This window comes from Oncorhynchus masou, chromosome 14 (assembly GCF_036934945.1).
Source record: "Oncorhynchus masou masou isolate Uvic2021 chromosome 14, UVic_Omas_1.1, whole genome shotgun sequence".
Classification (NCBI taxonomy): Eukaryota; Metazoa; Chordata; class Actinopteri; order Salmoniformes; family Salmonidae; genus Oncorhynchus; species Oncorhynchus masou.
In genome coordinates, this window is record NC_088225.1 from 432,855 (window position 1) to 459,773 (window position 26,919).

Below are 26,919 nucleotides of genomic sequence, written 5' to 3' on the forward strand. Positions count from 1 at the left end.
GCTGCCAGTCTGCATGAAGCAGCCAGATCTGCTAGTCTGCATGGAGCAGCTAGAGCTGCCAGTCTGCAAGGAGCTGCCAGTCTCCATGAAGCCGCCAGAGCTGTCAATCTGCATGGAGCAGCCAGAGCCGCCAGTCAGCATGGAGCAGCCAGAGCCGCCAGTCAGTATAGAGCATCCGGAGCTGCCAGTCAGCATGGAGCAGCCAGAGCCGTCAGTCAGCATGAAGCAGCCAGATCTGCCAGTCAGCCAGACTCTTCCAGATCTGCCAGTCAGCCAGACTCTTCCAGATCCGCCAGACAGCCAGACTCTTCCAGATCTGCCAGTCAGCCAGACTCTTCCAGATCTGCCAGTCAACCGGACTCTTCCAGATCTGCCAGTCAACCGGACTCTTCCAGATCTGCCAGTCAACCGGACTCTTCCAGATCTGCCAGTCAACCAGACTCTTCCAGATCTGCCGGTCGGCCAGACTCTTCCAGATCTGCCGGTCGACCAGACTCTTCCAGATCTGCTGGTCAGCCAGGATCTGCCAGTCAGCCAAGATCCGCCAGTCAGCCAGGATCCGCCAGTCGGCCAGGATCTGCCAGTCAGCCAGGATCCGCCAGTAAGCCAGGATCTGCCAGATCCGCCAGTCAGCCAGGATCCGCCAGTCAGCCAGGATCCGCCAGTCAGCCAGGATCCGCCAGTCAGCCAGGATCTGCCGGATTCAACTGCCTGGCTGGGCTTCATCTCAGTACTGGGCTTCTTCTCAGTACTGGGCTTCTTCTCAGTCCCGAGCTGCCCCTCAGTCCCGAGCTGCCTCAGTCCCGAGCTGCCCCTCAGTCACGAGCTGCTCCTCTGTTATGTAGGGTTCTGGGTGAGGACTATTCGGCCATGGTCGGCGGTGAGGGTGGATTATCCCAGGACGCGAAGGGGAGGAATAATGACATTTATGAAATGGGGTCCACGTCCGGAGCCGCCACCATGGACAGACGCCCACCCGGACCCTCCCTATGGTTTTGAGGTGCGTTCGGGAGTCCGCACCTTAGGGGGGGGTTCTGTCACGCCTTGGTCTTAGTATTTTGTGTTTTAGTTTATTAGTTAGTCAGACCAGGGTGTGACATGGGTTTATTATGTATTGTAGTTTCGTATTGGGGTTTGTAGTAGTTGGGATTGTAGCTGATTAGGGGTGTGTGTGTTTAATAGGTTTGGCTGCCTCTCAATCAGGGTCAGGTGATTCTCGTTGTCTCTGATTGGGAACCGTATTTAGGTAGCCTGGTTTTCGCTTTGCATTTCGTGGGTGATTGTTCCTGTCTCTGTGTTAGTTTCACCAGTCAGGCTGTAATTGGTTTCACGTTCCGTTTGTTGTTTTGTATTTATTTTGTTATTCATGTATAGTTCGTTTTGTTTGTTTCACTATTAAACATGAGTAACTTAACACGCTGCATTTCGGTCCGACTCTCTTTCGACAAAAGAAGAACGTCGTTACAGCACTACCCTCTGTCGTGCCTTGCGGTCGGAGGCGGTTGCCATACCAGGCAGTGATGCAACCAGTCTGGATGCTCTCGATTATGCAGCTGTAGAACTTTGAGGACCCATGCCAAATCTTTTCAGACTCCTGAGGGGGAATAGGTTTTGTCGTGCCCTCTTCACGACTGTCTTGGTGTGCTTGGACCATGATAGTTTGTTGGTGATGTGGACACCAAGGAACTTGAAGCTCTCAACCTGCTCAACTACAGCCCTGTCGATGAGAATGACTCGGTCTTCCTTTTCCTGTAGTCCACAATCATCTCCTTTGTCTTGATCACGCTGAGGGAGAGGTTGTTGTCCTGGCACCACACCACCAGATCTCTGACCTCCTCCCTATAGGCTGTCTCGTCGTTGTCGGTGATCAGGCCTACCACTGTTGTGTCATCAGCAAACTTAATGATAGTGTTGGAGTCTTGCCTGTCCATGCAGTCATGAGTGAACAGGGAGTACAGGAGGGGACTGAGCATGCACCCCAGTCTGTCCAAGCAAAACAGTCCTGTAGCTTAGCATCTGCTTCATCTGACCACTTTTTTTATTGACCGAGTCACTGGTGCTTCCTGCTTTAGTTTTTGCCTGTAAGCAAGAATCAGGAGGATAGAATTATGGTCAGATTTGCCAAATGGAGGGCGAGGGAGAGCTTTGTATGTCTCTGTGTGTGGAGTAAAGGTGCTCTAGAGTTTTTTTCCCTCTGGTTGCCCATTTAACATGCTGGTAGAAATGAGGTAAAACAGAGTTAAGTTTGCCTGCATGAAAGTCCCCGGCCACTAGGAGCGCTGCCTCTTGATGAGTGTTTTCCTGTTTGCTTATGGCCATAAACAGGTAGTTATAGTGCCAGCATCGGTTTGTGGTGCTTGACAGCTACAAATAATAAAAACTCTCTTGGTAAATAGTGTTGTCAACAGCTTGTCATCAGATACTCTACCTCAGCCGAGCAAAACCTTGATAGTGCACCAGCTGTTGTTTACAGATATATACATAGATCACCACACCTTGTCTTACCAGAGGCTACGGTTCTATCCTGCCAATAGTTTATAAACTGCCAGCTGTATGTTATTCATGTCATTGTTCAGCCACGACTCGGTGAAACATAAGATATGGCAGTTTTTCAAGTCACATTGGTAGGATATACGTGCTTGTAGTTAATCTATTTTATTAGCCAGTGATTGAACGTTGGCTAAGGAAAATTACTCACTCGGCGCTTTCTCCTCACAAGGCACCCCGACCTTCGTCCTCTATCTCTGTTTCTTTCTCCTGCGAATTACGGGAATGAGGGCCTTGTTGGGTGTCAGGACTAAATCCCTCTTGTCCGACTCGTTAAAGAAAAAAATAGTCTTTTAAAACGAGGCGAGTCATCGCTGTCCTGATTTCTAGAAGCTCTTTTCGGTCATAAGAGACAGTGGAAGGAACTTTATGTACAAAATAAGTTACAAATAACGCAATAAAGCACAATTGGTTATGAGACTAAAACGGCAGCCATTCTCTCCGGCGCCATTCTTTGTCCTCACAGCATGATGCTGCCACCATGCTTCACTGTACGGTGGTGCCAGGTTTCCTCCAGATGTGACGCTTGCCAAAGAGTTCAGTCTTGGTTTCATCAGACCAAAGAATATTTTCTTATGGTCAGAGTCTTTATGTGTGTTTTGGCAAACTCCAAGCGGCCTGTCAAAAGCCTTTTACTGAAGAGTGGCTTCCGTCTGGCCACTTTACCATAAAGGCCTGATTGATGGAGTGCTGCAGAGATGGTTGTCCTTCTGGAAGGTTCTCCCAACTTCACAGAGGAACTCTGGAGCTCTGTCAGAGTGACCAAGGCCCTTTCCCCCCCAATTACTCTAAGAAGATTCTTGGTGGTTACAACCTCATCCATTTAAAAATGATGGAGTCCATGGTGTTCTTGGGGACCTTAAAACACTTGTGCAGCATTGAATACGCTTCCCCAGATCTGTGCCTTGACACAATCCTGTCTCGGAGCTCTTCAAACAACTTCTTCGAACCTCATGGCTTGGATTTTGCTCTGACATGCACTCTCAACTGTTGGACCTTGTATAGACAGGTATGTGCCTTTCCAAATCATGTCCAATCAATTGAATTTACCACAGGTGGACTCCAATCAATTTGTAAAAACATCAGGGATGATCAATGGAAACAAGATGCACCGGAGCTCAATTTCAAGTCTCATAGCAAAGGGTCTGAATACTTACGTAAATAAATTATTTCTGTTTTATTTTTAATAACCTGTTTTGCGTCGCCATTTTGAGGTATTGTGTAGATTGATGAGGAAAATGTTTTATTTAATACATTTTAGAATGAGGCAGTAACGTAACAAAATGTGCAGAGTTAAGGGGTCCGAGTACTTTCTGAATGCATAAAAAAAATGATTAACACCCTTGACTTTTTCCACATTTTGTTATTGAATTTAAAATGTATTAAATTGAGATTATGTGTCACTGGCCTACACACAATACCCCATGTCAAAGTGGAATTATTTTTTTTAGAATTAAAAACAAAAAGCTGAAATATCTTTAGTCAATAAGTATTCAACCACTTTCTGATAGTAAGCCTAAATAAGTTCAGGAGTAAAATGTTGCTTTAACCAGTCACATAAATTGCATGGACTCAGTGTGTGCAAGTGTTTAACATGATTTTTTAAAATTACTACCTCATCTCTGTACCCCACACATACAATTATCATCATTGAATTTGAAACCGATTCAACCTCAAAGACCAGGGAGGTGTTCCAAAGCCTCGCAAAGAAGGCCACCTATTGGTAGATGGGTGAAAAAAATCAGACATTGAATATCCCTTTGGGAATGGTGATGTTATTACACTTCAGACAGGTATCACTACAAAGATACAGCCATCTTTCCTAACTCAGTTGCCGAAGAAGAAGGAAACCACTCAGAAATTTCACCATGAGGCCAATGGTGACTTTAATGGCTGTGATAGAAAACTGAGAATGGATCACCATTGTAGTTACTCCACAATACTAACCTAAATGACAGGGTGAAAAGGAGGAAGCCTGTACAGAATAAAAAATATTCCAAAACATGCATCTCGTTTGCAACAAGGCACTGAAGTAAAATACTGCAAAAAATGTGTCAAAGCATTAAAACAATTGTCCTGGTATTTATACTTTCTGAAGGCACTGTACATGCTACAAATGGGAAGCTTCACTATTCCTCCAATCTCCAACTCTCAAAAGTTTGTATCCCTAAAGACAGCATGGGCTAGTTTTACAGATAGATTGCACCAGTACTGTACTACATTGTGCTCTAGTCCATTCCCAACATCACAGAACTAAATGTAGGACTTCACTAAGGAAACCAGCCCTTATTACCATAATCCAATGTAATAAAAAAAGACCAACATTGTTTATTTTTTATTTTCTATAAAAGAGATGAGTTTACTCCATGATCATAACAGATTTAATCATTGACCGACAGACCACTCACATACCAAACAATAAATCAAGGAAAATGATACACAAACCCCCCCCCCCAAAAACAAGACCAAAAATGTAACACAAAATAAAATACCTGAATAAAGCAAACTCTGCTGAGCACATTCTGAAGAATCCATATCTATGGCACATAACTTCCATCAGTTACCATGGGGATAAAATTAAGGAATTAATAAAAGGCTTGAAGGAATGAAAAAGTATTTGACTTTTTCACAACTTGTCTAACAAAACAAAATTATATGTAGGCTATTCATATATGGTGGAATTCATCAAAATGACTGACTTTAGCCAAGAAACTCGTTCTCTTGTAGCATTTTGTATATTAATCTTCATCCCCGTTTAAAATGCTTTTCTACAAAGGGGCACATGCGTCCCTGCGCCACATACTAAAATCATACATACACACTCATCCACACAAACATTCTGACACACAAATGCTAAAGTGGCGCGGCACAGAGACATGTCTACTTAAAAGTGTACTGATTGAAAATTATAAAGTAGTTGAGTCAAGTGTACACTCATACCACAGAAGTCCAGCTAAAACTAGATTTAAACCTGAATATCGTTAATTGGGTCAAATATAAAATGCTGACTTTTACTTTTTACACAAGCATATCCTAAATCTCCCTCCCCATCAAATATTACACCTCCCCTTCCGTATCTACCCCAAGTGTAATATATGCCAACTAGAATCCTAGAACAATACAGGCACTGGAGAATTACACCATAAGAGAAAACACAGAGGACCGGGTCAGAGGTCATCTCGTCGTGACCCTCGACCTGTGACGCCAACAGAATTAGAACTCACATGTATCCACTAGAATCGAACAAGAAAAATTACAGAAATCAGAGCTGTTTTTGTAGGGTTTTCTAGAACATATGTCGTCAAATTTTATGCAATTTCCTTATTTCTCAAATTTGTACAGCTAAAAGTTTCCCTCAAAATTGTAGTCATAATATTAACAGCAAGACTCACGCACAGACTAGCCAGGAGGTGGAGCTCTCTTTTAGTCTCTGTATTAGTAAAGTCTGGAGGGTGGAGGTACATCCCAAACGGCACCCTATTTCCTATATAGTACACTACAGTAACCTGGTCAAAAGTAATGCTGCATCCTGGCTGCATCATGGAACTACATCGATGAGTAGTGTCTCATCTGTTCTTATAAGAGCCCAATAAAGTTGCTGTTAGAACTAATTATGTTTTGAGGTTTGCCTCTTATCCCATTCCTTGTCCCCAAATGACATAGTAGAGTGGCGGGCTCACTACCAGATTAGAACCCTTTGGATATGTTCTAATAACCATACCAGCACACCACTTATATTGCATGACCAATACATTGCTTTTTTTTTTTAAGTAGTATGCTAGTGTGGATAAAGTAACATTTTCATTTTAACTATGCAAATTCCAGGATAATATACAAGCAAGGAACAGGGAGGAATCAAACACAGTTTAAAAATCAAACAGTTCAGTAATAGTTATTGGATTCTCTGGTTCAATAGTTTGTGAATCAGCTCCAAAGAGGAAAATGCCATTAATTAATGACTACTTTCCTAGCTGTCTCTAAGAGCAATAATACACAATAAGGTGTTACAGTGATGGTGAACTCAACTTGAGTCAAACCAACCAAGACATAGCTCTAGAAACAACTGGACTCTGACTTCATCCCAAATGGGAGCCTATTCTCTGTTTAGTGCACTATGTAGGGAATCAGGTGCCATTTGGGACTGAGCCTCTTGCCTCTAGTACTGATCAGAATGTTTTGCTCCAGCTTTAGATGAGGAAGAAAACATGAAATATGACAACTTCAAATGGTTCTTTAATTAATTAACACTTGATGGAATAATGCATATATTAGGTTTTATCCTCTTAAAACAACTACCTAAATGCTTTGTTTGAAGAGGGGTGAAGAGGACAAGGGGAAAAAAATCTATTTATATATTAAAAAAAACAAACACTTTATTTGAACAAAGAAGCATAAACAAAAATTAGAAGTGAGAGGAGTTCAGCATTAAAAATTAAAAAGGTAATGGTTGTTTGGCATAGACGGTGGGGGAAGTGTGTTGGGGAGGGAGGGGTAAAAACAAAATATATATATATATATAAAAACAAACAAATAAACAGTAATCATAGAATAAGAAAATACCTCTTTACAGTAGATCCTACATAATGAAAAAAGAAATCCGCTTTCCCCCTCCCGCTGCCGGCAGACTGTCCCATACTTTGTTGTTACTGATTTGTTCGTATGCCCAGGCAAGGGAGAGATAGGCCTATGTACTGTCTGTGTGTGTGTGTGGACAATGGACAGGAGTGAGGGAGAAGGCAAAGCTGTACTGTACCTCCTCTCCTGACAAAAAATACATGTCCGAAGTTAAATTCGCTCCCCCTCTATACACACACACGTCCCCACCATTTCCTTTCATGTGTTCTTTCTATAACAAAACGAAAAGCAGATCACATAAAAATACTTATTCTGCCTCTCCTCTTATCAGAAAGACGTCTGTCTTGGCAGTCTATATGAGCGCCTCGGTCTCGGTATGTACATACGCATCAGTACTTTGTTTCTCAGAGCATGTCACCGTTACTGTGTTTTTCTGTTATCATCTTTAACTTCCATTTACAACATTGTTCTCCTTTGCTCTGTCCCATGTGAAAGTATCAAACAGGTGTGACATTACATGACCACCAGGAGTCCTTTCCCTCATGTCTTGTTGCCAGGAGCAACAACAAGGGTCAAATCCCCAGAGAAACGACACCAAACGTGGTTGAAAATATCCTGTTTATGTTGCTCCTTCAATGTGGCACCTTACTTCCAAAGAGGCTGCATAGCAGAGCAGGTAACAGCCCAGTAGCATCTTGCCAGTCTGGGCCAGTCCAGCTGAAGATCACCCTCTCTGCTCTGCGGGGGGATTGTTTAATTCACGTCCTGTATCTTGGTTCATTTACCCCCCCCCCCCACCATCTTTGATGTCATACAAAAGATTCCATTTCATAAGAAATGTTCCATTCCATAATGTGTTCTTTTTGCAGTTTTAAGTTTCTGGGGGTTCTCTCGTCATCAGAACAAGTTCTCCTCAAAGATAGCCATCAGGTCGCTTTGGAAATTCATGTCAATGGTTGCCGCCATCTGTAGATAGGAGAGAAGAGATTGAGGTGTCAGAAGAGCTGAGAGATTGAACATAGAATGGAGACTGATCATAAACAAACTGACATTGCTTGTGCTTCTCCCCTATATATCAATGTTTAACAAAATGCAATACATGAGATAGGACAAGGACATGCAATAGTATTTTTAAATATGGAACCAATTTGTTTTCAGCACTTGTTTCCATGAATGATCAAAACTTTTTTTGTGGCTCTCTCGTCAGATATATGACGAGCAATGTTTGGACCATGGAATCGCAATAATAAGTATTGTGATAACATATCGTGAGGACCCTGGCACTTCCCAGCCCTACCAAATATATGGGAAACTTGTCTCACCGCTTCTCTCCTCCTCCTCTCCTGCTCGCGGCGTCGCGCAAGCTCCCTCTGCTGGTCCTGGGCTGAGGGCTGGGGCGGCGTGGGGGCCTGTGGGGGCTGGGGGAGGGCAGCGGGCTGGGCCTGGGGGGCTGGTGCCTGGGGTTGCTGCTGGGGTTGGGGGCCTGGATGTGTTGCTGCTGCTCCAGACGTCTGCTTCGAGGCTCCTCATGAACCCTCCTCGACTGCTGCTGAGGCTCCAGGATATCCTCATCATCCCTGTCACGACCACTGAGAGAGAGAGAGTCAGAGGAGTGAGTTTCCCCAAAGGCTTTATAGCAAACGTTCTCTTGACGACCCAGACTTACTCATAGAAAAGCAAAGTGCTTCAATTTTACATATTTTGTTCATTCATAGAGAGAAAAGGAATGAGAATTGAGAGAAAAGGAATGAGTTTCGCAAAGCTTGGTAGCTAACATGGTATGTTCTTTCTGTCGACAATCCCAGACCCGCAAGACTCATAGAACAGCAAAGTGAAACTTCATTTGACAAATTTAGCTTGCTCACACACACACAGAAAATGTATTGTCAAACATCGATGTTGAAATACACAGAGAAACATTGAATGCAGGGTTGAAAAACTTTGGGGTTGATCCTCACCGTAGTTTCTCCTGCTCCCGGCGCAGTTTGTCCCTCTCAGCCTGCTCTGCCTGGGCCTTAAGAGCCTTTTCTCTCTCCTCTTTCTCCCGGGCGGCCCGGCGGAACTGCTCGAAGCTGTCGCTAGACGACTTCACTGCAGACAAGGGTGCTGACGTGGGCTTCTGGGCCAGGCTGGCCCACGAACCCATGTTCTTCAGTTTCACATCCTGACCGATGGAAAGATAGACGGAGAGTGAGACAGACACAGATGAGCGCGAGGGAGGGGATTGAGGAAGAGCAGATACGTTAGTATTTGATCATGACTGAACAAGGGGTCGACTTATCACATAGCCACTCATTTCAATAGTTTGGCTATGATGGTATTCTCATTATAAGAGATAATATACAGAGTATACCAAACATTAGGAACAGCTTGATACACACGGGAAACTGTTGAGCTTGTCAAAAAAATGGTGCCATGAGCGACTTACATGAGCAATTAGGGTTAAGTACCTTGCTCAAGGGGATGATGGCAGATTTTTTCACCTAGTCAGCTCTGGGAATCGAACCAGTGACCTTTCGGATACTGGCCCAACGCTCTTAACTGCTAGGCTACCTGCCGCCCCATATATGTTTATAATAAGGTGTATGTGTGTATGGCAACGTGCTGCTTGGTCTTCCACCCACCTGTACCTTTTTGGGCGCGACGGGCATTTTGGGCTCCTGTTTGAACTTGTCCTTGTCTGGCAGGGAGGAGGAGGAGGGAGGACCGCTGGGCTCTGAGGAACGGATGACCGGCCGAGAGCTGTCCATCGACTTTACATCTGATGCACATAAACACATACAAGGAATACAGAACACGGTCAAACAAGAAACACATATGCTCTCATTTGCTGTGGACCACACACAACCACGTTTATTCTTACGTGTTTGTCTGCAGATGAACACTATTCCCAAATATTGTTCTTCCATACACAGTACACCCCCCATATAAAATCATACACACTAGGGCTGGGCAATATGGCCAAGGTATTTGACACGATTTTATGTTTTTGAATCAATCAATAAGTTCTACATTTGCTTTATGAGTAGTGCATGACCCTAGGGTGGCAACATATATTCTAAGTGTTTTTAATGTGGCTTTCTCCATTCTGATTGTTTTGTACTGTTTAAATCCAACTTTTTCCGAGTGCATTTCCTGCTCTCATTTGAGATCATTTCCACACTGCCACATAGGGCTGCACGATATGGGCAATACATCTAGGCCTTGTTTTTAACCAAATGTTAACTTGTGATTTAGATCAAAACACTTTGAACGGTTGTAATCATGGACATATAATGATTATTATAATGCTATAGTTAGAACAGTGGTTCTTAACCTGGGTTCGGTCGAACCCCAGGGGTTCGGTGAGTCAGTCCTCAGGGGCTTGGCGGAGGTTAAGACACACATCTGACTCATATGATTCGTGATGACACACCCCGCTTGGGCATCATTGGCTGCAGGTGATCACGCTACATCGCTTGGCCTATCTGTGCTGCAGGGAATTTGGTGTGCGCTCAGTAGTCGACTTGTGACGGTCGTGATGGTACGTCTTGTGATTTCTTTCTTAATATTTTAATCCCTTCATACTTACTATGTCGAGCAAAAATAGAAAGTGGTCGGACAAATATGTACAATATGGATTCACATGTATAACGGAACGTGATGGGAGTCAGCGTCCTAACTGCATGATTTGTAATGCCAAGTTGAGCAATTCTAGTCTAGCACCGGCAAAAAATAGGAGAACACTCGCTGAATTCAAGGTGAAGAGAGCCAGATTAGATGAAAAGGTTACTCTGCCTGTTCTCGGCTTTGTACCCATCAACAACCCGATCCTCACAGCATCGTACGAAGTAGCTTACCTGATCGCAAGGCAGGGCAAACCACACACCATTGGTGAAACACTCATAAAACCAGCTGTGTTGAAGATGGTGAATATCATGCTGGGAAAAGAGGCTGAAGTTAAGTTATCCCAAATTCCTCTTTCAAATGACACCATCAGCGACAGAATAGAGGACATGAGCAAAGACATCTTGGCTCAAGTAGTTGCAGATCTGATTTCAAGCCCGGCATTTTTCAGCTTTCAACTCGACGAAACCACAGACGTTTCCAATCTAAGCCAGTTTGCTGTATTCGTGCGCTATGTGAAAGACAACGTGATAAAGGAAGATTGTGAAGAAACTTGTGGATGACTTCTTCAAAGACAACAATCTTTTGTGGGATATGGTTTCTGCAGTTTGTTCGGACGGAGCTCCAGTCATGCTGGGAAGAAAGTCTGGTTTTGGTGCGCTAGTGAAAGCCGATGCCCCACACATCATTGTTACGCATTGTATCCTGCGTTGGCATCAAAAACCTTACCTCCAAAACTGGCAGAAGTATTAAAAATTGTAGTGGAATGCGTGAACTATGTGCGAACTAGTGCTCTGAGGCACCGCATCTTCAGTGAGCTGTGTAAAGAAATGGGCTCTGAATTCGAGGTACTTCTGTACCATTCTAACGTTCGGTGTTTATCCCGGGGACAGGTGCTGAATCGTGTTTTTGCCGTGCGTGTGGAATTAGCCCTGTTTTTGCAAGAGCACCAACACTGTCATGCAGATTGCTTCAAAAATTCGGAGTTCATTCTCATTTTAGCGTACATGGCTGATATCTTCGCAGCTCTCAATCATCTCAATCAAAAGATGCAGGGCGGTGGAGTCAACATCATCGAAGCGGAGGAAAACCTGAAGGCTTTTCAAAAAAAGCTACTGTTATGGAAACGACGAACAGGGAACAATAACTTTGCACACTTTCCCCTGCTGGACGACTGTGTAAGTAAGATCGAAGATGTATCTGGAAACGGAGACATTTCTGTACCCGCGGAACTGGACGGATACTTCCCTACAAGAGAGTCATATCCAGCATGGGTGAGACAGCCGTTCACATTTAGTGTTGAGACAACAGATGTCAATGATGAATACCTTGATGAAATCATTGAAATTCAGCAGAGCCAGGTTCAACAGCAACTCTTCAGAACAACAACGCTTTCAACGTTTTGGCGTCAACAAATGGTAACGTACCCTGTTATTGCCAAGAAAGCTCTGGAGATTTTCATACCGTTTGTTACAACATATCTTCGCGAGCAATCCTTTGAGGATGCTGGACATAAAAAGAAGAAAAGGAACAGATTTTGTTGCGAAAATGACGAGTGGCACTTGCCAAGGTGAAGCCGCGCATTTCTGAACTGGTCTCTGAAAGGCAACAGCAGAAGTCACACTGATTTGCAGTAAATATTAATTTATGTTTTTGTGTGAAAATCATGTTTTGATGATTTTGTTCTTTGAACACAGTGATGTTGTTGCACGGTTCATTTTATGCACCAGTAAAATATATACCTATGTTTTGAATTTGAAAAAAAAATCACATTTTATTTTTCCAATTAAGAAGGGTTTGGTGAATGTGCAATTGAAACTGGTGGGCTTCAGTACCTCCAACAAGGTTAAGAACCACTGAGTTAGAATATAATAGTAGGCACTTTGAATACAGTGTTTGATATGATAACGAATGAAAACGCCAAAGAGTTATTTGTGACAGAGTAGAAACCAAAGTGTTGGTCAGTGTTTTCCAGGGGACCCTATAATCTTTGGCTACATTAAATGTTTACTATTACTTTTACCTTTGTGGATTCATATTAATAAGCAAAGTGGAAAGGAGCTTCGTTGTCATTCGACATCTTGTTGTATATGCTGCATTGACTATGCAGTCTCATGGTCAAAGCATTAACTGCGCTACTTGATTGACAGGGGGCGGGGCTTGGTGAGAGAGTGAGAGCAACGACTCAAGTAGCAGAGTAAACTATAAAAGAGGACGTTACACACGGCAGAGTGGTGTATCACATTTAACATACCAAACATTGAAATGCCATTATAGAAGTTAAAGTAAAAACCCAAACCGGTTAGTGCATAAATACCGGTATATAGTAAAATACAGTAACGCCCAGCCCTAACACAGACACACACAGTTTTGTTTTGCTATCGTTGTGGGGACCAAAGAATTGATTCCTATCCTATCCTATTTTCCCTAACCCTAAATCTAACCATAATACTAACCCTAAACCCCAAAATATATTTTTTCCCTTGTGTCAGCAAGGATCCCCACAGGTGTACTCACTCTGATGTGTGTGACCTGGTAGAGAGGGCTTGCTGTGGCAATCTAGGTGTTTGTGAGGGTCTTGTCTCATGGCTGGGCTGAAAGGCTCTCCTCCTCTCATCACTGGAGAGGGAGGCAACTTCTCTTCTTTCAAGACTACCAGGGCCGGGGGCGCACGCTGCTCCTTCAACACACAGCACAAAGCCGGACTGGGTTAAAGGCACATTCTGGAAGATGTTCTGCTGTTCAATGGTCGTTTCGATGAATGATATTCACCCATTAAAAAACAGACTTAAGATTGTGGCTTAAATAGGGAACGCGTACATTCCCCACACAGAGGCTCTATCAAACTTCACAAGGCACAACCAGACAAGACCAGGGATTCAAATAGTATTTGTTTTCATTTAAATATGTTCAACTTTTGATTGAGCTGGCCTGGAGCGCACTTTTTTTAGGACTAGTCTATAAACGCCATTGTGCCAGGCAAGCTCAAACAATCCAATGAAGCTATAGTACTTGAGAGAAAACAAATATTATTTGAATGTGCGTTTTCTAAACAGATCCAGATGCAGACTGACAGAAATAGAAACCGACACACACACACAATACTCACTTTCTTGGGCTGCAGGTTGTGTGGCGGAGACTGGTGCGTTATGGGGGGATACTGGGGGAGGTGGGGGAATGCATCATGATGGGGGAGGGGTTCTCCCTTAGGTGCCCTGTAGGCAGAATAGGGCATGATTAGAAACACTATTTAGTCGGATTCAAATCCTACAGCAGTGTCCTAACATACCGAAACACACAACGTTCTAAATGGTCTCTTTTGCAGTCATGCTGTATAGATTGCTATGTTACGATAATGTAGTTCCTGAGACAAAACACACTTCCAGGTTTTGTGAGATCTGAGGTCTTCCAATAAATTGATCAATCAACCAATTTAATCACTCAATCAACACTTGAGTCTCACCGCTGTTGTATGGATCAGCCTTGATCTGTCGAGGGGAGAGGTGTTGCTGGATGATATGCTGTGCTTTGGCGGAGGACTGCATGGAACCCTTGTGTTGCCCTGCTGAGGCGTGCCTGTCTGACTGACCCGTCTGCTGCGCCCCAGGCCCCTGGGAGGGGTAACCCATCTGTGCATGCTGCTGCAGGTGGCGGGCTACCTGGTGCGGGGGTAGGATCTGCTGGGGCTGGCGCGAGGGGGGGGTGGGTTTGGACTCGGGGTGGGGAAGCTGGACTGAGAGCTGGGGTGGCTGAAGAGGGGGTTGGGAGGGATAGGAGGATAGGATCAATTTAATGTCCCAGAGGGCAAATTTGACTAAGACACACAGTGACTCTGTATAAGAAATAAACAATGTATATTACACACTCAACGTACACAATACAAATATTGGGATAGAGAACAATGCAGCAAAGGCAGCAGCAGAATAGATGAGGAAACAGCCCTTGCCTTAACTTCTCTGGGATATGTGGGACGGTAGCATCCCACTAAAAAAAAAGCCAGAGAAAATGCAGAGCTCCAAACTCAAATTCCTAATCAAAAATCAAACTTCCATGAAATCACACATGTAAGATACCAAATTAAAGCTACACGTGTTGTGAATACAGCCAACATGTCAGATTTCAAAAAGCCTTTTCAGGGAAAGCAAACGATGCTATTATCTGAGGATAGCACCTCCATAAACAAGAGAGAAAACATTTCAACCCTGCAGGCGCGACACAAAACGCAGAAATAAAAATATAAATCATGCCTTACCTTTGACGAGCTTCTTCTGTTGGCACTCCAATATGTCCCATAAACATCACAAATGGTCCTTTTGTTCGATTAATTCCGTCCATATATACCCAAAATGTCCATTTATTTGACGCGCTTGATCCAGAAAAACATTGGTTCCAACTGGCGCAATGTGACTACAAAATCTCAAAAGTTACCTGTTAACTTTGCCAAAACATTTCAAACTACTTTTGTAATACAACTTTGTATTTTTTAAAGTAAATAATCAATAAAATAGAAGACGGGATGATCTGTGTTCAATACAGGAAGAAAACAAACTGAAGCATGATGCTTTCTGGTCACAAGCTTCTATCAAACAGTACATCTGAAGTGACTCTCGTTCAAGATGGCCGTGCTTCTTCAATACACAAAGGAATAACCTCAACCAATTTCTTAAGACTGGTGACATCCAGTGGAAGCGGTAGGAAATGCAAGCAAGTCCCTTAGAAATCTGGATTCCCAATGAAACCTCATTGAAAATAGGGTGACCCCCCAAAAAATCTGAATGGTTTGTCCGTGGGGTTTCGCCTGTTACATAAGTTCTGTTTTACTCACATACATGATTCAAACTGTTTTAGAAACTTCAGAGTGTTTTCTATCCAAATCTACTAATAGTATGCATATCTAATCTCCTGGGGATGAGTAGCAGGCAGTTTAATTTGGGCATGCTTTTCATCCAAAATTCCAAATGCTGCCCCCTACCCTAGAGGTTAAGCCCTACATTTTTTCCCCGGGGGGGGGGGCTCAGTTGGTTGAGGGGCAACTCTTGGGAGGATCTTGGATGGTTGGTGGCCTGGAGGCTGGTCTTGGGCCAGTGGGTCGCTGGTTCGGGTCCGTGTTTTAACTTGGTGGGAGATCTGTCGATGTGCCCTTGGGCGGGGTCCTTGACCCCTCCTGTGGGTCGCTCTGGACGGGAGACGGTTAGATCACTGAATGTAATGTAAAGGTTGAATGGCGTCATTGCAGGCAGATTGTATTTAAAAAAATATTTTTAAAAACTATTCCAGACAGAATAACCTACTGTTTTTTGATGAACTCCAAGGTCTTCTGATAATACTAGACCCTTGCGAATCGACATCCCTGTGTTTTGAGAGAAATGTCTGTTTGACAGGTGTTGCTCACGGATTGAGGAAGAAAACAATAACTAATTCGATCAATTGAACGAAGTGCTGCGCATAGCCTATATACAAAGGGCCTAAATGTATCAACGTTCACAGTGAATGCTTTTGTTCATATGTTTTGTAGAAATGGATTGAATATTGCTAAATGCATCAGTAAAAAAATTATTTGCCTATTTAATGTAACCCTTTCCGTTAATAGATTGCAAAGCAGCATACAACTGACCTAAACCTTTGGAAAGGACAAGTTCACTTTCGCACCCAAGTGCACTGTTTAGCTCACATCTGAAGGCTGGGGGGCATTTAGGACATCTACTGCGGATTGCAGTAAAAAATGATTACGGGGCAGTTTGGAAAAAAGTAATCCCGCCCGAATCGTCCTCTGGAATAACGGACATTCTGGAGTAACAATTACATAACCAATATCGTCTAGTAATACAAATCCCGTGCCAATAGGGCTTAGCCCAATGTTTAAGAAAATTGAGGAGATAGCAAACCAACTTAATTAGGTCTATAAATCAATAGCCTAACTGTTAAATGTGCCTGGCTTTATAAAATCATCCATATATACACAATACCAGTCCAAAATTTAGACACCTACTCATTCAAGGGTTTTTCTTAATTTTTCACTTGACATCCAAACTATGAAATAACACATATGGAATCATGCAGTAACCAGAAAAGTGTTAATCAAATCAAAATATATTTCATTTTTGAGATTCTTCAAAGTAACCACCCTTTGCCTTGATGACAACTTTGCACACTATTGTGGATTAGTGTGCAAATTTGTGGAATTTATTTATTTAATTATTCTTAATGCATTTGCACTAATCAGTTGCGCTGTGACAAGGTAGGGGTGGTATACAGAAGGTAGCCCTATTTGGTAAAAGACCAAGTCCATATTACGGCAAGAACAGCTTAAATAAGCAAAGAAAAACGACAGTCCATCACTACTTTAAGACATGAAGGTCAGTCAATCCGGAAAATATCAAGAACTTTCAAAGTCTCTTCAAGTGCAGTTGCAAAAACCAAGCGCACTGATGAAACTGACTACCACAGGAAAGGAAGACCCAGAGTTACCTCTGCTGCAGAGGATAAGTTCATTAGAGTAACTGCACCTGAGATTGCAGCCCAAATACATGCTTCAGAGTTCAAGTAAGAGACACATCTCAACATCAACTGTTCAGAGTGTGTGAATCTGGCCCTCATGGTCAAATTCCTGCAAAGAAACCACTACTAAAGGACACCAATAATGTTTCTTGAGCCAAGAAACCCGAGCAATGGACATTCGACCAGTGGAAATCTGCCCTTTGGTCTGATGGGTCCAAATTTGAGATGTTTGGTTCCAACCACCATCTTTGAGAGACGCAGAGTAGGTTACCAGATGATCTGTGCATGTGTGGTTCCCACCATGAAGCATGGAGGGGGGGGGCTTTGCTGGTGACACTGTCTGTGATTTATTTAGAATAAGGCACACTTAACCAGCATGGCTACCACAGCATTCTGCAGCAATACGCCATGCCACCTGGTTTGCTCTTATTGTGACTATCATTTGTTTTTCAACAGGACAATGACCCAACAACTTCCAGGCTGTGTAAGGGCTGTTTGAACAAGAAGGAGAGTGATGACATGGCCTCCACAATCACTCAATTGATGGTTTGGGATGAGTTGAACCGCAGAATGACGGAACAGCAGCCAACAAGTGCTCAGCATTTGTGGGAACTCCTTCAAGACTGTTGGAAAAGCATTCCATGTGAAGCTGGTTGAGAGAATACAAAGATTGTGCAAAGCTGTCATCAAGGCAAAGTGTGGCTCCTTTGAAGAATCTAAAATATATTTTGATTTGTTTAACACTTTTTTGGTTACTATATGATTCCATGTGTTATTTCATAGTTTTGATATTTTAATTATTATTCTACAATGTAGAAAATAGTAAAAATAAAGAAAAACCCTTGAATGAGTAGGTGTGTCTAAACTTTTGACTGGTACAGTATCTAAATAAATAAGACAGATCTTGCTTCTGTTGAGTGTTTAATAATAGCCTACTGATTCCAAGAGCACCAAGTCTCATGAAATGGCAAAATGTCTGATAACAGCTAAATCTGTGAAATTGCTTTTTTAATGTTTGCTATAATAAAGGCTTTATAATTGTCTTGAGTTAGAACAGACTGGTATGACTTATTATTTAGTGTTTACCGGCAGAAACACAGCACCTGTTTGTCATGGATAATATGTGCGTAGTTCTCGCTCCTATACCCTCCTTTTTCTTTATCTCCTTCTCCTTATTATTAGAATTATTATAATAATAAGTAATGTTGTTATCCTTAGAAGGCTTTGTAGAGTAGCCTTGTACAACCACAATTGAGCTTTAGGACTAAGAGCGTGTCCTGTTCAGTCTTAATACGGTAAATTACGTAGGCTGATATTTTAATATATAGTCTAATCAACCATTTATTTGTTCATGCCATCACACGAGACATTCATGCTTTGAAATGAAATCAAGCAGTTTTGTTTTAAAATTAAATAAAGGGAGCTTTGGATAACTAACCTAAACAAGAAATAAACCGCAATTCACAAATGCATGCAACTGTTTATAGCCTACTGTAATAAAGGCTTTATATATTATTCGTTAGAACAGAGTCTCTGGCACAGTTAGTGTTCATTTTTAAGTTTATTTTTCACGTCATCCGCATTCATTTTGCTGTCGATATTACTGCGTTTATTTTATTTTAACCAATTAATTGATGTGGTTATGATCGGCTGTAGGTCAGGCCCTATTGGTCACATATATGCGATGCTTACATGTGTCACGTAAAGAGAGAGCAAGGGTTGAGGGAATAGGGAAAGTTTTTCCGAAAACAATTTGGGATTTTGGTAACAGAACTTCTGTCAGAAACAAGTAAGAAACTATATGGCTGTAATGATGTTGCAGCTTCAGCACAGACAGCTCACATAAACAATTGCTGTGCTGTCTTTCTCTGCAGTAGGGAGGAGAGCGAGACAACGTGCGCCAGTCATCTATACTCATCAAACCGTGTGTATCAGACAAGCTCAGTGCGTACGTAGTTGATTTTATTTAAACACATAGGTTGTGTCTGCCCATATATGGACAAGTAAGTTTAAACATTTCAACAAATGGATTGGTCGAAAGAACCATTCATTCGACCAATATTATTTTTTAGTCGGGGACAGCCCTTAAATATATTACACACTCAACGTATACACAATACAGACCTGTACAGACTGCAGGAGGGGAGCCTGGTTCTGTTGTTGTTGGCGAATCTGGAGAGACTGCATGATCTGCTGGGGATTGTGCGGTTGTTGGCCAGGTCTTCCCTGGCTCTGTCCCTGCTGGAGCTGCTGCAGGTAGAGATGCACCTGGCTGAGGGGTAAGGGCGGAATCACCTCCTCATCGTCCTCCAGGAGCATCTGGGGGGGCAGGGAGGACATCAGGCCCTGAGGGGTGAGGGTGGGGGGGGAAAGGGGCCGCTGCTGCAGGGACTGGGGGGGGGCGGGGTGGAGAATGTGGGGCTGGAGGTGGTGCTGGGGTGGAGGGGCTTGTGGCTGGAGCTGTTGTTGTAGTAGTAGGGTTGGCTGGGTCGCTGGTTGCTGCTGCTGTGGGGGTTTGGGAGGTAGAGCTGCTGCCCTGTGGCTGGGTCGAGATGGCTGCTGGGGCAAGGCGTTGTGCAAAGCTACATGTGAAGAGGAGGAAGGGAAATAATGAGAAAAGGTGGTTCGGAGAGTCATGATGGAAACATCACGATGAAAAATGTCAAAGGACTGCCTAGTTAATCTAATCATAGATCAACACATTCTTAGAATAAACTTTTAGGAAGCCTTATTGCAGAACAGGGTTCAAATAGTGTTCTTTCAAATACCTATCTTGCGTTCGATCGCTCCTGCCCAGTGCACCAGATGGGTGGGTTTGGCAAATTATAGACTTTTCCATTGGTCCCATTACGCCAGGCAAGCTCAAATCAATCATAGTATTGGTATTAGAAACAAATACGAAAGACTATCTGACCTCAGAGGCCGGGACTTACCTGGGTTAGGGTTGGGGTGCTGGTTGAGAAAGGGGTGTGTCTCTGGGGACACCGGCCCCGCTGCCGAGTGAACGTTGAGGTGGGGGGGCAAGGCAGGCGACGAGGAGTGGTGGTGCTGGGACAGGTGCATGAGTGGCTGCTGGCCGAAGTGGGGCAGCAAATCAAACGTGTTCTCCAGCAACTGGGAGGACTCCAACGCCGTGACCGTTACCTAGGCATTAAACACACGCACGCACCATCACACAATGAACTTCACTGCTGCACTTTTTCAAATGCTTTTTTAGTCATTTGTAAAGTCCCACTGTACAGTCCCCATCCAATCAAATCTTATTGGTAGCATATGTGACAGGTTAAAGGAAATATTCATAGCCTGTTATACATTAAAAAGTATAAGTAAATTCATAGTATGTGAGGATCTTAAAACATCTAACATCTAAGATGCATTCAGTATTAGTTGATAGAGATAGATAACATTCATATAATTGTGTTAAAGTTCAAATCTGTCAAAGTGTACGAATTGTGAGAGTAATGTGTAAACGTTATATTGATTACTTTATTTTGTAGTGCCTAAAAGTGTTAATCTGTGATCTACGAAATGCTCTTAATCTATGAGCCGGAGATCGATTGCTCTGGTCTCCACCCATATTCCTGGGGAAAATCGCGGTCTTTTCTCATTACACTAAACGTTGAATTGAGAATACAACACCGTATCACTCTCGTGATTATTTCTCCCCTGTTTTCAGGTACTTTATTGATGATAAAAATAGTAATTTAAATGTTATAACTCGCTAACATGTCAAGAGTGTTTAAGGTGTGTCTTAGTAACGTCTTGAGGAAGTTAGAGTTAAGTTTGAAGAGAGTAATATTAGCCCTGCTCGGTTGAAGTGAAGAATAGCATCGTACTGAGAGTAGCTGTCATCTTATGTCGATTGTGAATGAACATGTGCGTTGTTAATAAGATATTTTGCTGTGCTATTTGTATAATGGGTTTTCTGTTGTTTTGTAATGTGTTACCTTTGTGAAATGATTACACTAAACGTTGAATTGAGAATACAACACCATATCACTCGTGATTATTTCTCCCCTGTTTTCAGGGGCGTTAACACATACACATATTTAGCAGATGTTATTGCGTGTGTAGAGAAGTGCCCCACTACATGTTTTCTATATCGTCTTACTGCTGTTTTTAAGTCCTGTAATAAGCTTTTATGAAAACAGACAATAACATTCTATCACGTCTTATCTTTAAAACCACATATGAAATAAACATTCAAGCTTTGTGTTTTTATCCTGGATAATGGATCATGTATGCAATGTTAAGTATCGTAAATAAATCCTTGTGTATTTTCCTACTAGCACTGACTGGAACATGTACTTCCGACTGTGATATGTGGTTATTTAAATGACCAAAATGTTAAATATGTCTCCGGCTGGGGCAGCCTACTACTTTTAGTTCTCATAAATTAAATCAATCAATCTTACCGGGGGAGGGGCCATGTAGGTGGCGGGGGAGGGGTTATGGTGCTGTTGTTGCTTCAGGTGGATGCTGGGCTGCAGGACAGGACCCTGGGGGTGAAGGTGGCCCTGGGGGTGAGGGTGGCCCTGGGGGTAAGGGTGGCCCTGGGGGTGAGGGTGGCCCTGGGGGAGGGGCCCAGCTCCAGACATGGTATGGTGGAGATGGGGCTTCTTCCCTTCATTGGTCCCGTGGCCTTTCTTCTGTTTCTGTTTAGGAGGGATTCCTGACAAGAGAAGGCAGAGAGGAGAGAGATCCTGACTACTGAATTAAGCTTTCGTCTATCAATTCTGAATACGTGATAAAAATCTGTTGTTGACCATAGCCACAATGTGAGATTGTTAAATATTCAAGTATTGACCATGATATATGCATGATGTAAATAATATGGGGCACATGCTAAATACCTCAATGTTACGCTTCAAACCAAAGAAGATAATAAAGGCTTAAAAACAACATTTGAGGAGTGAAATGAGAAGGGCTTAATGCGTGTCTCTACCCTTCTCCTCATCACTGTCTGAGGAGCTGGAGTCGCTGCTGTCGGAGTCAGAGGAGGAGCTGGCCTTGATCTTGGCGGCAGTCATGGCCTCCATGGTCTTCTCTGCCACTATAGGAGAGGGCGGCACATGACTCGACATCTTCTCAAGACACACTAACATGTTAGGTCAACATAAAACTACAATGCGAAGACAAATTTAAACTGCTTAGCAAAATGATAAAAAGTGACCTAGGCGCTAAAGGAAAGCTGTGGAAAAGTTATCAATACCTCGTTATTCATGTTTTGTAACCGTAATTTCGGGATTGATTTGAATGAATTACGCAACATCATTACATTTCAAATTATTTGTAGGTTAGAGAGTTTCTGTTTGGCCACAGGGGGAGGCAAAGATACGCATGTTGAGACTCACCAGGAACCTTCTTCTTGTTCTTGCGGAGGCACGACGACACGTATCTCTCCAGCTCTCTCAGCGTGGACGGCTTGAGCGTCTCAAAGTCTATCTCGATCTCGTCGGGGTTGGAGTTCTTCAGCGAGGGCTCTCTGGACTGGATGATGTGGACCACACGACCCAGCTTGTCGCCGGGCAGCTTGTTGATGTCCAGACTCAGCTGCCTCTTCTCCTCATACGACATGGGCCTACCATTCTCCCCGGGGGCTCCAGCCGGGTCGTCCTCCAGGCCCTCCCCCAAGCCCGACACGGGCTGCAGAGCTGGGGGCTGCAGCGCTGCCTGAGGGCCCAGGGCTGCAGAGTGGTTGTTCTTCACCGCACCTCCCTCCTTCTTACTGCAAGATCAGAGCAGAATATATAAACAATTTAAACTGGAAGAGAATAACCTTTGCCTCTATTCCAATGTCCAAACAAGCATACTACTTAGAGGATGCCTGTAGTAGGTTCCTGGTAACTGAGCTAAACGACTACCACCCCGCCCCGTAGCACTCACTTCCGTCATCATGAAGTGCTTTGAGAGACTAGTCAAGGACCATGTCACCTCCACCCTACCTGACACCCACTACAATTTGCTTACCGCCCCAATAGGTCCAGAGACAACGCAATCACAACCACACTGCCCTAACCCATCTGGACAAGAGGAATACCTGTGTGAGAATGCTGTTCATCGACTACAGCTCAGCATTTAACACCATAGTACCCTCCAAACCCTGGGTCTCGACCCTGCCCTGTGCAACTGGGTACTGGACTTCCTGACGGGCCGCCCCCAGGTGGTGAGGGTAGGTAACAACATTTTCACCCCGCTGATCCTCAACACTGGGGCCACACAAGGGTGCGTTCTGAGCCCTCTCCTGTACTCCTTGTTAACCCACGACTGCGTGGCCATGCACGCCTCCAACTCAATTAGAGGTCGACCGATTAATCGGAATGGCCGATTAATTAGGGCCGATTTCAAGTTTTCATAACAATCGGAAATTGGTATTTTTGGGCACCGATTTTTATATATTTTTATACACCTTTATTTAACTAGGCAAGTCAGTTAAGAACACATTCTTATTTTCAATGACGGCCCAGGAACGGTGGGTTAACTGCCTTGTTCAGGGGCAGAACGACAAGATTTACACCTTGTCAGCTCGGGGGATCCATTCTTGCAACCTTACATTTAACTAGTCCAACGCAATAACGACCTGCCTCTCTCTCGTTGCACTCCACAAGGAGACTGCCTGTTAAGCGAATGCAGTAAGCCAAGGTAAGTTGCTAGCTAGCATTAAACTTATCTTGTAAAAAACAATCAATCATAATCACTGGTTAACTACACATGGTTGATGATATTACTATATATTTTCTAGCGTGTCCTGCGTTGCATACAATCTGACTGAGCATACAAGCATACAAGTATCTGACTGAGTGGTGGTAGGCAGAAGCATTCATTCAAACAGCACTTTCGTGTGATTTGCCAGCAGCTCTTCATTGTGCATCAAGCATTGCGCTGTTTATGACTTCAAGCCTATCAACTCCCGAGATGAGGCTGGTGTAACCGAAGTGAAATGGCTAGCTCGTTAGCGCGCGCTAATAGAGTTTCAAACATTACTCGCCCTAAGCCTTCCCCTTGCTCTGCATGGGTAACGCTGCTTCGAGGGTGGCTGTTGTCGTTGTGTTGCTGGTTCGACCCCACAGAGGAGCAAGCTATACTGTTACACTGGCAATACTGAAGTGCCTATAAGATCATCCAATAGTCATAGGTTAATGAAATACAAATGGTATAGAGGTAAATGGTCCTATAATTCCTATAATAACTACAACCTAAAACTTCTTACCTGGGAATATTGAAGACTCATGTTAAAAGGAACCACCAGCTTTCATATGTTCTCATGTTCTGAGCAAGGATCTGAAATGTTAGCTTTCTTACATAGCACATATTGCACTTTTACTTTCTTCTCCAACACTTTGATTTTGCATTATTTAAACCAAATTGAACATGTTTCATTATTTACTTGAGGCTAAATTGATTTTATTGATGTATTATATTAAGTTAAAATTAGTGTTCATTCAGTATTGCTGTAATTGTCATTATTACAAAAATAAATAAATAATAATAATAATAAAAAAAAAAAATAAAAAATAAAAAAAAAAATTGTCCGATTAATCGGTATCGGCTTTTTTGGTCCTCCAATAAATCGGTATCGGCGTTGAAAAATCGTAATCGTTCAACCTCTAAACTCAATCATCAAGTCTGCGGACAACACTACAGTGGTAGGCTTGATTACCAACAACGACGAGACGGCCTACAGGGAGGTGGTGAGGGCCCACGGAGTGTGGTGTCAGGATAATAACCTCACACTCAACAAAACAAAGGAGATGATCGTGTACTTCAGGAAACAGAGGGAGCACACCCTTATCCCAGTAGCGTGCCGTGGTTCTGGGGCCTGGGCCTTCAGTGAAGTCCTACACAGTCCCACCCGAATTAATCAACCTCTTATTACCATCGTTATGATGCCATGGCTCTAGACACTATACATTTAGACAGAAACGCAGTATAACCAGGTGTTGCGTCACCTTGAAATTGACATTTTTATTCAGAGAATTGCAGGGGAAGAGTACAATACCTTTTCATTGTGCAGCTTCGTTGCCCTGCGCGCTTGTTCGTTGAGCTGTAGATCCACTCGGGTGTCCCCAAAAGTTTTCAAAAGCACCATTGTTTGTAAGTGCCCAGCCGTACTTTGGTGTCTCGTTGCTGCCTTGGTTAGACAACTCAGGTTTGCAAAGCCAGTGTGGCTCCAAACACCAAATAGATCACTTGCAAATAATAGGCATTCCCAGCAGTACAGTTTGCAGTGCTTCTCGGAGCTTGTCTTTGTAGCGTCGGCTTTGTAGCGTCGGCGTCTACCTCTCCTGACGATGTCTAACTTTTCTTGAAAAGTTTGTCTTGAGAATGGCGTTATAATTATATCCTCGACCAAATCGATATCTTCCCCTTCCGCCATTGTGGGTTGAAAAAAATAGCTTAGTAGTAATTCATTGATCAATTTCAGTTTCCTAGTTCTGAGACCAAATCTCAACCTGGGGCTGGAAGCAGTGCAACCAAGAGGAACGCTATGAAATGAAGAGTAACTCTTACTCTGGGGAAAAATGTAATACATATTTGTGGGAAAATATATTTAAAAAAAAATTATATTCTGATGATGTTTAGGCCAGCAGAGAAGGCCTTGCTGGCCCTGACGGCCCACCACTGCCTTATCCACATCGACGGGACAGTAGTGGAGAGGGTAGTAAGTCAAGTTCCTCGGCGTACACATCACGGACAAACTGAATTGGTCCACCCACACAGACAGCGTTGTGAAGAAGGCGCAGCAGCGCTTCTTCAACCTCAGGAGGCTGAAGAAGTTCGGCCTGTCACCAAAAGCACTCAAACTTCACCGCCTGGTACGGCAACTGCTCCGCCCACAACCGTAAGGCTCTCCAGAGGGTAGTGAGGTCTGCACAACGCAGCACCGGGGGCAAACTACCTTCCCTCCAGGACACCTACACCACCCGATGTCACAGGAAGGCCATAAAGATCATCAAGGATAACAACCACCCGAGCCACTGCCTATTCACCCCGCTATCATCCAGAAGGCGAGGTCAGTAGAGGTGCATCAAAGCAGGGACCGAGAGACTGAAAAACAGCTTCTATCTTAAGGCCATCAGACTGTTAAACAGCTGTTGCTGTTGCCAACAGCTCACTTCAATAATGGAAATTGATGGAAATTGATGTAAAAACTATCACTCACCACTTTACACAATGCCACTTAATATAAATGTTTACATACCCCACTTTACTCATCTCATATATACTGTACTCGATACTTTCAACTGCATCTTGCCTATGCCGTTCTGTACCATCACTCATTCATATATCATATTCATATATCTTTATGTACATATTCCTTATCCCTTTACACTTGTGTGTATAAGGTAGTAGTTGTGGAATTGTTAGGTTAGATTACTTGTTGGTTATTACTGCATTGTCAGAACTAGAAGCACAAGCATTTCGCTACACTCACATTAACATCTGCTAACCATGTGTATGTGACAAATAAAATTAGATTTGAAGTAGTGAATTCTAAATAGTATGCTAGAAGATGGGCATTGTAATGTAGCTACTGTAACGTAACATCTCTGTGAAATGCAGAAAGAGCAGAGGGAGTATACAAATCATGTTACCACACTTGCCGTGGAAATGAGACAGGAGCCTAAAAATGGCTTAGAGGATTAACAACGAAACAGCTTCAGTACTTTGAGATCAGCAATGTTTAGAATG

At 43.3% G+C, this 26,919-nt stretch overlaps 1 protein-coding gene across 1 annotated transcript in view; it reads right to left on the bottom strand.

Moving 5' to 3' along the window:
• Window positions 1-4,869: 4,869 nt before the first annotated feature.
• LOC135553914 (bromodomain-containing protein 4-like) overlaps window positions 4,870-26,919 on the bottom strand; it is a 43,116-nt gene continuing 21,066 nt past the window's right edge. The window contains 14 exon segments of the mRNA XM_064985848.1: window positions 4,870-8,088; window positions 8,445-8,594; window positions 8,597-8,711; window positions 9,081-9,286; window positions 9,747-9,883; window positions 13,246-13,408; window positions 13,838-13,899; window positions 13,902-13,943; window positions 14,192-14,477; window positions 19,351-19,808; window positions 20,160-20,370; window positions 21,642-21,898; window positions 22,172-22,279; window positions 22,581-22,954. Of these exon segments, the coding sequence (XP_064841920.1) occupies window positions 8,020-8,088; window positions 8,445-8,594; window positions 8,597-8,711; window positions 9,081-9,286; window positions 9,747-9,883; window positions 13,246-13,408; window positions 13,838-13,899; window positions 13,902-13,943; window positions 14,192-14,477; window positions 19,351-19,808; window positions 20,160-20,370; window positions 21,642-21,898; window positions 22,172-22,279; window positions 22,581-22,954 (2,638 nt within the window). The 3' untranslated portion in view covers window positions 4,870-8,019.